The sequence below is a fragment of the Aethalodelphis obliquidens genome, unplaced genomic scaffold (genome assembly GCF_003676395.1).
Source record: "Aethalodelphis obliquidens isolate GAN/ISIS:26980383/991018 unplaced genomic scaffold, ASM367639v1 scaffold26, whole genome shotgun sequence".
Taxonomy (NCBI): domain Eukaryota; kingdom Metazoa; phylum Chordata; class Mammalia; order Artiodactyla; family Delphinidae; genus Aethalodelphis; species Aethalodelphis obliquidens.
Window position 1 is genome coordinate 18,126,082 of NW_020837970.1, and position 12,368 is coordinate 18,138,449.

The following is a 12,368-nucleotide window of genomic DNA, read 5'->3' on the forward strand; positions in this document are numbered from 1 at the left end:
TGAAGTAAGTCAGAAAGAGAAAGACAAATACCGTATGCTAACACATACATATGGAATTTAAGAAAAAAAAAGTCATGAATAAGGGGTAAGACAGGAATAAAGACACAGACCTACTGGAGAAGGGACTTGAGGATATGGGGAGGGGGAAGGGTGAGCCGTGACAAAGCGAGAGAGTGGCATGGACATATATACACTACCAAACGTAAGGTAGATAGCTAGTGGGAAGCAGCCGCATAGCACAGGGAGATCAGCTCGGTGCTTTGTGACCGCCTGGAGGGGTGGGATAGGGAGGGTGGGACGGAGGGAGACGCAAGAGGGAAGAGATATGGGAACATATGTATATGTATAACTGATTCACTTTGTTATAAAGCAGAAACCAACACACCACTGTAAAGCAGTTATACCCCAATAAAGATAAAATTTACCAGTATTTAATTTACCGTCCATACTCCAGTTTTGTCAATTGATCTAATAATGTCCTTTGTAGCACTTTTCTTCCTCCAGTTCAGGAGCAAATCTAGGCTAGGTACTGCATTCATTTGACATTTCTCCCTCTCCTCATTTAATCTCTAATGTTTCCACAGACTTTGTCTTTTATCGTATTGACATTTTTTAAGAATACAGTCCCCCACCCTTAAAAAAATTTAAGTGTTCCTCGCTGTCTGATGTTTCTCGTGACTAGAGTAAAGTTATACACTCTCAGCTGAACCCTGGGTTAGAGGTGGTGCGCCCTTTGCAAGGTACCACGTCAGGAGATACACAGTGTTTACCTTTTCTCACTGGTGCTGTTAATTTTGATCACCTGGTAAAGTGTTGCCCAGTTTCTTCACTGGATAATTACCCTTTCTTTTTCTCCCTTGCAACTAATAAGCAGTCTGAGGGGCTGACAAGACCACTGGAATATATTGCTCCACATCAAAATTCCCCCCCAAGGTTTAGTGTGTGTTGATGATTTCTGGCTGATCCAATCTTTACCATGACGATTGCAAAATGATTTTCCAACTCCAGCACTCTCTATATTTACCAGTCGGCCCTTGAAATTTTTCATAAGCAAGAGCCCTCCCTTCTCCCCCATGTATTTATTTATCTACTTATTATTGGTATGAGCTCATGAATTTCCTTTTCTTTCAGTAATTTGTAATTTGTTACCATACTTATTTGGGTGCTCAAACTGTCTCAGATGTGGCCAATAGGAGCTTCTTCAAGGTGACTCCTATGTCCTTGTGACATGTCCCCATCATCTTTGTGAACACTTCCTTACTTCCAGGCTTATCTTATACCTACCGTGCCCCATCCCTGGAACTAGTCATTTCTCCAAATAAGGGTGCCTTTTCATGGGGAATGGTATTAGAGACCAAGATTAAGGTGCAGGGTATGCTTATTGCTAGTGGGGTGTCTCTGCTTCTTAACCCTCTTAGCAGACAGAGCTAGGAAATATATGCATGTATGTAGCAAACACATAACAAAAATACATATACTCACATACGTATACATATATACGGTGTACATATAAACATGCACATATACCTACATATCCATGATTTCAAAATTATGAATTCACACTGATATCTTAAATTTAAATCCATGCCCCACAGTGTTCTGTGTTGCCTTCCCCCATTCCATATTTGTACGCCTCCTTTTCCACGGTGAGATCCCCGGATCCCAACAAGAAGTCCAGCCACTTTGGAAAAATGTTTGGCAGTGCCTACTGCAACTAAGCATACCTATGCCTTTAACACAGCAATTCTACTTCTGGTATATTCCCAACAGAAGTGAGAACTTATGTCCACCAAAAACATACAAGAATGTTTTATAGCAGCTTTACCCAAAGGAGCCAAGAACTGGAAACACCCAAAAGTCAATCAACAATAGAAAAGTAAATCATGGCATATTTATATGATACTAAATTGCTATGAAAAAGAATGAACTACTGATAAATGCAACAAAGTGGATGAGTCTCACGGGCATCAAGTTAAGTAAAAGACGTCCAATGCAAAAGAATATGTATGTTATTATTCCATTTATATGAAATTCATAAACAGGGAAACTGTGGCTCTAGACGGCAGAGTAGTGGCAACATGCGAGACTTACGAGGATGGGGTAAAGACTCTGTGGGGACCGGAAGGAGCCTTGTGGGGGGCTGGAATGTTCTGTATTTTATCCAGGTAGTAGTAACACAGGCGTAATACAAATATTAAAAAATTCAAGCTATAAACTTATCATTTAAATACTTTACTATATGTGAGTTATATCCTATTTTTTTAATTTAATACAGCTATAACTTGGGCTGCCAATGCAATTAACTCAACTGGAATGACTGAATCGGACCAAATTCACATGTGTTCAGGAAATGACAACTCTATCAGAACTTAATCATCTGCCTGACAACTACTGCTTTTCTGTTGTAATACACATCCAGTGTCAGTAATGGGAAAATGGGGAAAAAATTGTGCATCAAAGGATTTAACAGTACATTACGTGGGCTTACTCAGTGTCTTGATATAATTTTTTGTTGAGTTGAATTGGACTGTCTTCTACACACACACCCCAAGGGTTAATCACAATCCAAACCCTTAATGGTTTATGCTTTGTGTGTAAAGTCACGCGATGATAGGTGTCCTCTGGGATTGCTTACTGGTAACTTGAAATCCATGGAAAAGTCAGCTCTGGGAATCCTAAATGCTCGAAGACAGGGTGGGAGAGTGCTATGGAGAGAGCTTCAGGGATAGGGTGGAAGGAACATAGGTGTCAACCCCCAGACTGGACCTTTTGCTCCCCTCCTCTCAGTGTGGGCCCTTTTGCCCAGGCAAAGCCAGTATATGAGAAGTGAAACCATTTCTCCCTCGACTGAGAATCCTTCTCTTTTGATCAGGACTCAAAAATAAGAGAGGAGGGCAGGAAGGTGTGTAGTGCTTCTCCAACTTTAAATGTACCACAACCGCCTGGAGGGCTTGCGAAACCTGAATTCTGGACCTCACCCATGTTTCTGATTCAGCTGGCCTGAACCTACATTATCTACCAGCTTCCGGGGATGCTGGTCCAAGGACCACACTTTGAGGATTACTGGTGTAATTGCATGAATGTGGAATTAGAGCATCAACGTCCAAGTCCTAAATGCTACCGAATAGTCTGTGACCTTGAGCAAACAACTTAATCTCTCTGAACCTATTTCCTCATCTGTATGATAAGGATAATACGTGTCCTGCTTGCCCTATAGGATTGGCATTCATATTATGAGTTCATTTGTGTTTTGAAAACCATAATCACTAGACCAGATGTTCTCCACTTTCATGTGCTGTGGACTCCCTTGGCAGTCTATGGATACCTTCTCAGAATAATGTTTTTAAATCCATAAAATAAGATACAGAAAAATCCAAAGGAAACCAGTTATACCTAATTATCAAAACACTTTAGAAAACCAATTTTTACTATACATAGTAACATGCTCCTTTAACATTAAAATAGGCGATCTCATGGAGGGTCTAATAACTATTGTAATTCTAAAATAGTGATGAGTTATTTAACAATATTTCATAATATCTGTAACATCCATAATGTCTTGTGAATAGACAAGTGATTTCTATTGGTGACAAAGCCACAGTACTGCTAATACTGTTATGGTGTGTTGCCTACAGTTATAATAGAAGGAATGCTAAATTTCACTTGGAAGCTGGTGAAAGTAAAGATGTAATTGACAGACCCCTCCATGGTGGTAGTATGAAGTGAATAGTTGTGTTCCATTTTCAGGGTCTCTAGATTAGCTGAAATATTCTGAGACTCAGTTGGGATCATGCCCTTATGTGGGCTTCTGTGGAAGCTCATAGACCAGACCGAAAATGGCAGGACTCCAAACCTTCAGCTACATCACGGCAGTGGCCAGTGACGTCTGACCCCTTCACCCTTAAGTTTGTTGCGCTGCTTCCCTAACAGCTTCTAAGAATGGGTGAAACATTAAGAAGCTTGGAATTTTGTTAATAGGAGGAACTTAAGCTTCATTTCCAAGGGAAGAAACAGACATCTAGATCACAGTGATCTGTTTGCTGTAAGGAAACCACCTTCTTTATTTGATTTTGGAAGCCAGTGATTGGGTCATCAACAGTGGGCATTAAGATGGTGGGATAAGGCTTCCCCGGTGGCGCAGTGGTTAAGAATCTGCCTGCCAGTGGAGGGGACACGGGTTCGAGCCCTAGTCCGAGAAGATCCCACATGCCGCGGAGCAACTAAGCCCATGCATCACAACTACTGAAGCCCGCACGCCTAGAGCCCGTGCTCCTCAACAAGAGAAGCCACCACAATGAGAAGCCCGTGCACCACAAGGAAGAGTAGGCCCCGCTCACTGCAACTACAGAAAGCCCCCCACATGCAGCAACAAAAACCCAATGCAGCCAGAAATAAATAAATAAAATAAAATAAGATGGTGGGATAAGGTATATGAGAAGCAGGGCTTGGACATATTAGCAATTCCTATACAAACCTTGGAGAAAGGCATTATTGGTGCAGATAGTTTAGGCCAAATATATATGCTCAGCGTCGTCAACTAAAACTGGAATAAAACCCAAATGTCTAACAAGAATAGAGATTTCCTCTTATTGACGTAGTTGTGAAGTTGCCTTTCGAATAGGCTTTGCCAAAGCTAGACCTTTAGTGAACACACTCATTAGCAAGAACCATGAGTCACCTGCACCTTTTTGTGGGCTAGCTCTGGACACCATTAATAGCTCTGGAACTGCTTACAGGCACAGAAGTTGTAGATGCAGCTGTTTTCAATATGCAAGGCCAGGCCAGATGGGGGCTAGTTTTGGAGCTATTTCAGAAGCTAACCTGTGGGCATATGGAATCAGGACCATGTTTACTAAAAATCTGATGTGGCTTTTTTTTTTTTAATGCTTTGCTATTATATGATTAAAGATTCATCTAAACCTTTAGAGGGAATGTACAGGTAACAGTAGTGGATGGTAAAACGATTCAGGATCCCAATGTTTCATTTCCTGGGGGGCCTTTGATGCTCTCTCCCATACAGTACTTCAAATGTTCTTTAATGGACTTTTTGGTTTCCAGATAATAACCTCTTCTACAATACTGCCATTAAAAGCAATAAAATCTTAGCCAGAACCTACCTTAATTCTGAGCTCTTGATGTTCTGAATGGTCTTTTAAGGAGAAGCTGTAAAAAAAAAAAAAGGGAAAATCTTTATATCCCTTAGTAGTATTTCTGTAGTACCTTGTCCTTTATATTAATTAAAAATTTTAAGCTTTAAAGAAAGTAATATATGCATATGGTAAAAAAAATTTTAAATGGTAGTAAAAAGATATAAAATGGGAAATAAATGTCTCCCTTCTAATCTCCCATCCCAACCTAAACCCCGGTTCCTGTCCCCAAATGTTAACAGTTTTAGAACCATCTTTCCCTGAAATGTTTTCTGTGTGTGTCTACACGTTTTATGTATATGTTTTTATTTAAAAGCATATCACAGGGACTTCCCTGGCGGTCCAGTGGTTAAGACTCTATGCTTCCACTGCAGGGGGCACGGGTTCGACCCCTGATCAGGGAACTAAGATCCCACATGCCCACTGTGCGGCCAAAATGAAAAAGTATTCAAGTAAGAAAAACAAAATTTTTTTTTAATGTATCACAGAGTTCTTTTCATACCCACGTACACAGACCTGCCTCATCATTTTTAGGGCCACATGATATTCCATTTCATGATTATCCAGGGTGACAATTTACATAAGCAATCCTCTACTAATGGATATTTAGGTTGGCCTTAGTTTTTCTCAAGTTAAAACAGTCTGCAGAGACTATCCTTATTAAAAACACTTTTGTATACTTAGAAGGATAGCCCTCAAGTAGTTTCCTAGGAGTACAATGCTCACGTCAAGAGGATGGGCATTTAAACATCCTCTTGACCTGAGAACAGATTGTAACCAAACTGCCCTCCAAGGTTGAATCGGTTTACATTCCCACCAGCAATGTCATGGGTGCTTGCTTGTTTGCGCATATGTCAATTCCGGCAGTATTAAATTTTTTAAACATTTGCTGATCTGGTGGGTCAAGAATATTACATTGTGGTTCTGACTTGCATTTCTTAAATTATAAGTAAGGTGGAGCATCTTTTCATTTGCTTGTGGAATTTGTATTTGGTTTTCTGTGCATTGCCTATTTATCATTCTTTGCCTGTCTTTCTTTTGAGCTGTTGCCTTTTTCTACTAGATATTTTTGCATTCCGTAAGTATTAAGTTCCTACTACATGGTGAGCAGTATGCTGGGCACTAGAGCTCACCATTGTTGGTGAGGAAACACCACTGTCTTTGCCCTTTGGGAGCTTACAATACTGGGACACAAACATTAACCAAGTCATGCTCTGAATGGGTGTATGTACAGACTGAGTTAAGTGCCCTGAAGGAAAGGCTCTTGCATCTCTTAGAGCATGTGAGAAGAGAGAGACCTGGACTGAGGGTAGGAGAAGATTACCTGAAGTAGCTGACATCTAAAGAACAAATAGGATTTGTGGTTAGGGAAAGCATTTCTGGAAGAAGGAACAGCATTTTGGAGGGAATGTGATGTATCAGATGAGCTAAAAGAAGGCCAGGGATCAGAGCACAGAGAGTAGAATAACAGTGACACAAGATGAGGCTGGACTACATCACCTGGGCCCTGACCCCATTGATGATTGAGGGGTTCTTCTCCTAGAGAAATAGAAAGTATTGAAGGATTTTGAGCCACAGTTGGTTATCAAATCTGCATTCTGAAAAGATCACTCTGGCTGAAAAGAAGGTAAACAGGAAGACCAGTCAGAAGGTTTTTGAGTTAGTCCATATGAAATCTGATGGTACCTTGGCCCTGGATTATGACAGTGGACATGAAGAGAAGTAGATGAGGGCTTCCCTGGTGGCGCAGTGGTTGAGAGTCCGCCTGCCGATGCAGGGGACATGGGTTCGTGTCCCGGTCCGGGAAGATCCCACATGCTGCGGAGCGGCTAGGCCCGTGAGCCATGGCCGCTGAGCCTGCGCATCCGGAGCCTGTGCTCCGCAACGGGAGAGGCCACAACAGTGAGAGGCCCGCGTACCGCAAAAAAAAAAAAAAAAAAAAGAAGTAGATGAGTTCAAGAAATATGGAGAAGGTCAAATAAAATGTGATGATGGATGGCATATAAGGGATAAGGAAGGGAGGAAGTGTCCAGGATGATTCCTAGGTTCCTAATTAGATGGATGGTGATACCATTTACTGAAATAAGAACCACCATATGATCCAGCAGTTCTACTCCTGGGTATACATCAAAAAAAAACTAAAACATTAATTCAAAAAGATGAATGGACATAGCAGCACTATTAACAATAGCCAAGATATGGAAGCAAACCAAGTGCCTGTCAACAGATGAATGGATAAAGAAGATGTGTGAGATATATATATATATATATATATTATATATTCCATTACATATATATATATACAATATTACTCAGCCATAAAAAGAATGAAATTCTTCTATTTGCAGCAACATGAATGGAGTTAGAGAATATTATGCTAAGTGTAATACGTAGGACAGAGAAAAACACTATATGATGTCAGTTATATGTGGAGTCTAAAAAAATAATATAAATGAATGTATATGCAAAACAGAAATGGACTCACAGACATAGAAAACAAACTAGAGGTTACCAAAGGGGAGAGGAAAGAGAGTATAATATGTAAAAATACTAAATCATTATGCCGTAAACCTGAAATTAATATAATATTGTAAATAAACTATACTTCAGTTAAAAAAAGAAATACTGGAAGAGGTCAAGGATGAATTCAGGCTTACACAACACATCTGAGTGAAGCTGTCAAATAGCTAATTAGATATAAAAGTCTGGGACCAGGGAGTTCCCTCGTGGTCCAGTGGTTAGGACTCCGCACTCTCACTGCTGAGGGCCTGGGTTCAATCCCTGGTCAGGGAACTAAAATCCCATAAGCCTGGGACCAGAGGAAAAGTCTGGATTGGAGACATAAATATGGAAGTCACTGGAATATAGTAATTAAAGCCATGGGCAAAGATGCAATCACCCATGAAAGGAGTACAGCACCCAAATCAGCTCTACTCTGAAGCCTTAAGGAACACTAACGTTTAATGGCCGAGTAGAGAAAGATGAGACAAAAAAAGAAAGAACAGATGAGCAGCCCGAGAGCAGGAGGAAAACCAGCTGAGCGAGGTGTCCCAGAAACCAGTGAAAGAAGGTTTCAAATAGAATGGAGCAGCCAGTAGTGCCAAATGCTGCTGAGACATCTAATAAGAGGAAGGCTGGAAAATGCCCATTGGAATGGGCAACATGGAGGTCCTGGTGACGTTCATTTGAATTGTTACAGTGAAATAATGGGAGCAGGAGTCAGACTGGAGATGATTGAGAAATGAATGGGAAGTGAAAACACAGAGACACCATATGGACCACTCTCAAGAAGTGTGGTTTTGAGAGAAAACAGCCCCAAACCTATTCATCCTCAGTCTCTACTCTTGACCCTTCCTTGCCACTCAGTAAGCTGAAGTGATTTTCTAATTTGGTATTTGATGTTCCACAGCTGTGGTCTCCCAGGAGCCATGGCAACAAGCCAGCCAGGGATAGCGTCTGCAGGGGAGGCCACCTCAACCCTGGGGGCTCTTCCACCTCTCAGAGCAGCTTCTGACTCTGCAGGCCTGGGAAGGCCCATTGTAGAAAACGCTGCTGAAACTGGCTTTAAGAAACAAAGAGTCCTTATATTTTAGAGACACCTACTGAAAACTGTAAGGATAAATAGTGTCTGGGATTTGCAAAGTGAAAAAAGCTAAGCCAGGAGTTGATAATTATTGAAGCTGGGTGATGGGATGGGTACATGGAGGTTTATTATGCCGTTCTCACTACTTTCGTTTATGTGTAAATTTTTTTCAAAATACATTGTAAAAAAATTAAGTTTAGTAACTATGTAAATTGAAAGTACACAGAGCCAGTGACTGTCACAGGCCCACTGTTGACCATGCCACTTAAAATGGGATCTCCTTTAAATCCAATTTGCCATTCGCTTGTGGGTTTCAAGGTACCAAATGTCTAAGGGAGTCAGGTCTGCTCTCAGATGCTGCCCTTTCTTCTCTCAATAACTCTAACACCTTGTTCCTTGCCCCTCTTCTCCGTTCTTACCTCCCTCCTGAGTCCACTGTTATCGGACTCCAAATAGCAGTTCTGTCACTTGTCTTCATGAACTTGAACAACTTCCTTCTCAGACTTGAACCATGTTCTGAAAGATGAGGATGCACATCCGCTTAGCAATGTTGTGAAGATGAATTCTGACAGTGTATGTGGGAGTAGGTACATAGCTACACCCTCAAAAGTCCACAGAAGTCAGATAATACAAATGAATGAAGATGACCAAGTAGGAGAAAGTCCTGTGACCCTTTTAGCCTGTCTTTAGCTTTGCCACTTTTAGTAGACATACCAGTAGGAAGAATTTTAAGAAATTTTCTATTCTATAAGGAAAATATTAATTCAGCATGATCATAAACAGAATAAATAATCTATATTCATAAATAAATGGGTAATAAACTGAGACTTAGCCTCAGTGTTGGGGATCACTAGGGAGCGGTGGGGAGTAGGGCAAGCCAGAGCACGCAGGCCCCATCTAATAGAGGCAGTCCTCCTCAGCTCCATGACTCTGCCATGAGAGAATGTGGAGCCAAGGTTAACATGTCTTCTTGTTTTACAAGAGAAGCTAGAACTCTAAAATTTTTATGTGAGATCTCCCAATTCTTAAATTTGGTTTCAATTATTTACAAAAAAAGAACACTACAATGGCTAAACTAATTCCATTTGTGGGCCAAAAGCAGCTCATGAGCTGCCAGTGTGCAACCTCTCACCTAGATAATGGGATAGAACACAGTTTCCCTTCCCCGCCCCCTTATCTTCCACCTCTAACTTTCTCCTTTCTCTCATTTTCCACATTCTTCTCTCCTAACCACGCCCACCCTTCCTTTCTAGACTAAGTCCAAGTGGTAGAAGGGATTGAAGTGGGTTGAAGAAGTGATGAAGCCCGAAGGGCTGTGATCTAGATGCCTCATCCTGTTCCAGGGCCTAGGCCAGTGCCCTGCACATAGTCGATCATAATGACAAACCCGATGAATGAATAAGCCAGCAAGTAGGGGGCAGTCAGTTTCTTGTGCACACCTGGGCTTACCTGAGGACTCTCATTTTTCTCAACAGCCTTGCGAAGTCGTTCTGGCCGCTCCATCATCAACGGGAACTGGGCAATTGACCGGCCTGGAAAATATGAAGGAGGAGGGACCATGTTCACATACAAGCGACCAAATGAGATTTCGAGCACTGCCGGAGAGTCCTTTTTGGCCGAAGGTCCCACTAATGAGATCTTGGATGTCTATGTGAGTTTGAACTCTTGCCTGGATTTTGTATCTTCTTGCTTCTCAGGACCACACTTAGAACAAATAAACAACAAATATTGCCCTTGCTCAGTAAGACCGTTTGAGCGGCGCCTTTTGGGGTGCCCTTTCATGCTTGGCATTCCTCTCTGCCCCTCACCTCCGAATGTACCTAGCTCATAGAAACCTTAAACTCTCCCAGATGCTTATTACCCTCAGCGTTTATTGAGCCAGTAAAACCAATTTTACTTGTTGAACCAAATCAGAGGCAAAACATACCCTTTATTTCATGAGCATTGGCTCTCCTCCAGGCACTTTCCTCCTGTGCTAATTTGGCGTGTTTTCTTTTTACGGCAAAAGAAAGCAAGACGAGACCACTCACAGTTCCCAGCCCTCTTCAAATTCTATTAAAGCAAGTGAAGAAACAAGAACTCCAGAGTACTCCAGATGACACAATAAAGCTTGGAGTAACAATATAGAGATTTACCAGTCGTTCCCTGCTTCGCAGAAGACAGAACTTTGATTTCTTTGACAAGAAACTAAAGTATTAAGTTGCCCCGGAGTTAAAAATGGTCCTTATTTTTTAAAAGAAACCACTAGAATCCAATCTTCTTAAAAAGATCAGGAAATAAAAGGGGACCGGAAATAAAAGCTCAAAATCACGTTTTGATAAAAAAGAATGTGCTCACCCATAGATATATATTCTCTCACCATCTCCAAAGCCATGCTGGTCTACTTGATATTTGCCGAGTTCGAATTTTATAAATATGACTTGTCTAACTATACAGTTACATGTTCATTCCCTTTGGGCCTAGTGGCTCATGGACTAGAAACTACAAAGGAAGTCTTGTTACAGCTCATTCTGAATATTTTTTTATAGACTGTCCAGCTGGTGTTGGTCTCCGGGTAAGTTTCGAATGGCATTAGGGGTAAAAACTCAGGTTGTTAAAGGCCCACTATGGGTGGTCTGGGTTGTGGTGGCCAGTAATAATTTCATAAATGGGACAAGGTTTGCACTGGCAGAATGTTCACACGGAAGAGGCACAGTAGAGGGGGGAAGGCTTTCCGGCCCCAGAATGACTGTTGGATTGTGTGAAAAGAGAAGTGAGGGGACTAGGAGTAGACAGCAAGGACCTGTGGTCACACCACCGTGTCCCTCGGGGGTTCTCTGCTCCCCACCATGGTTCCTGGATGTAGGGGGCCCAGGGGTTCTCATGTCCGCCTTCTGTTGGGTGATTTCTAGACAGGAGGCCACGTTTCACACGTAGGGAAGGGGTAAAGGCTGATGGTGTAACTGGGTGGAATAGACACCCTCATGGACCAAACAGGACCCACCCATGCAGGAGTGACTCAGAGAATGCCTGTAGCTAACAGGACCTCAGAGATCAACTGGATTCTCACCTCCTGCTTCTCCAGATGAAGAAATCGAAAACCATGAGATTGAGGGACTTGCTCTAGGTGACCCAGAGGGTAAAGAGGAGAACCCCTTCGTAAAGCAGTAGAGACAGAAATATCACAGCGTGACCTGTCTCCTTGCCTGGCTCGTATTTTCACTGCAGATTTGCATTCCGCAGCTCCATTTAACCCACCACCCTGCTTCCCTCCAGGAAAGCCATGAGCACAAAGGATTTTGTGCTCCAAAGCCAATAGGGAGGGATTTATTCTGCTGAGCCATGCTGGTTTGTTTCGTGTACTTGTCCCGGACAATGTTTAATTGCTGACTTCCACAGCCCTATGCAGCTTTTGTCATGGGTCCCTGAGAGAGAATAGGACCCAAGGAGACTTACTGCCCTTATACCTGTTTTCCTCACCTTATCTCGCTGTGGTTCTGGAACTTTCCATGGATGAGAGGGGATGGGACCCAGAGAGTCAATGAGGGAGAGGGTTGGGTCAGACCCTTCCTGAGTCAGCCTCCCGGGCCAGGTAGAGGACTTGGGAGGAACCTGGGGGATCTCGGGGCGACGCTGCCAGAGGTCTGGCCCTTCCTTAC

At 42.3% G+C, this 12,368-nt stretch overlaps 1 protein-coding gene across 2 annotated transcripts in view; it reads left to right on the forward strand.

Annotated features, from left to right (window-relative positions):
• Positions 1-12,368, forward strand: part of THSD4 (thrombospondin type 1 domain containing 4) — a 576,361-nt gene that overhangs the window by 535,637 nt on the left and 28,356 nt on the right. For both annotated transcript variants that reach the window (XM_027123511.1, XM_027123512.1), the window contains exon 9: positions 10,206-10,381. In XM_027123511.1, the coding sequence (XP_026979312.1) occupies positions 10,206-10,381 (176 nt within the window). The remainder of the gene's footprint in view (positions 1-10,205; positions 10,382-12,368) is intronic.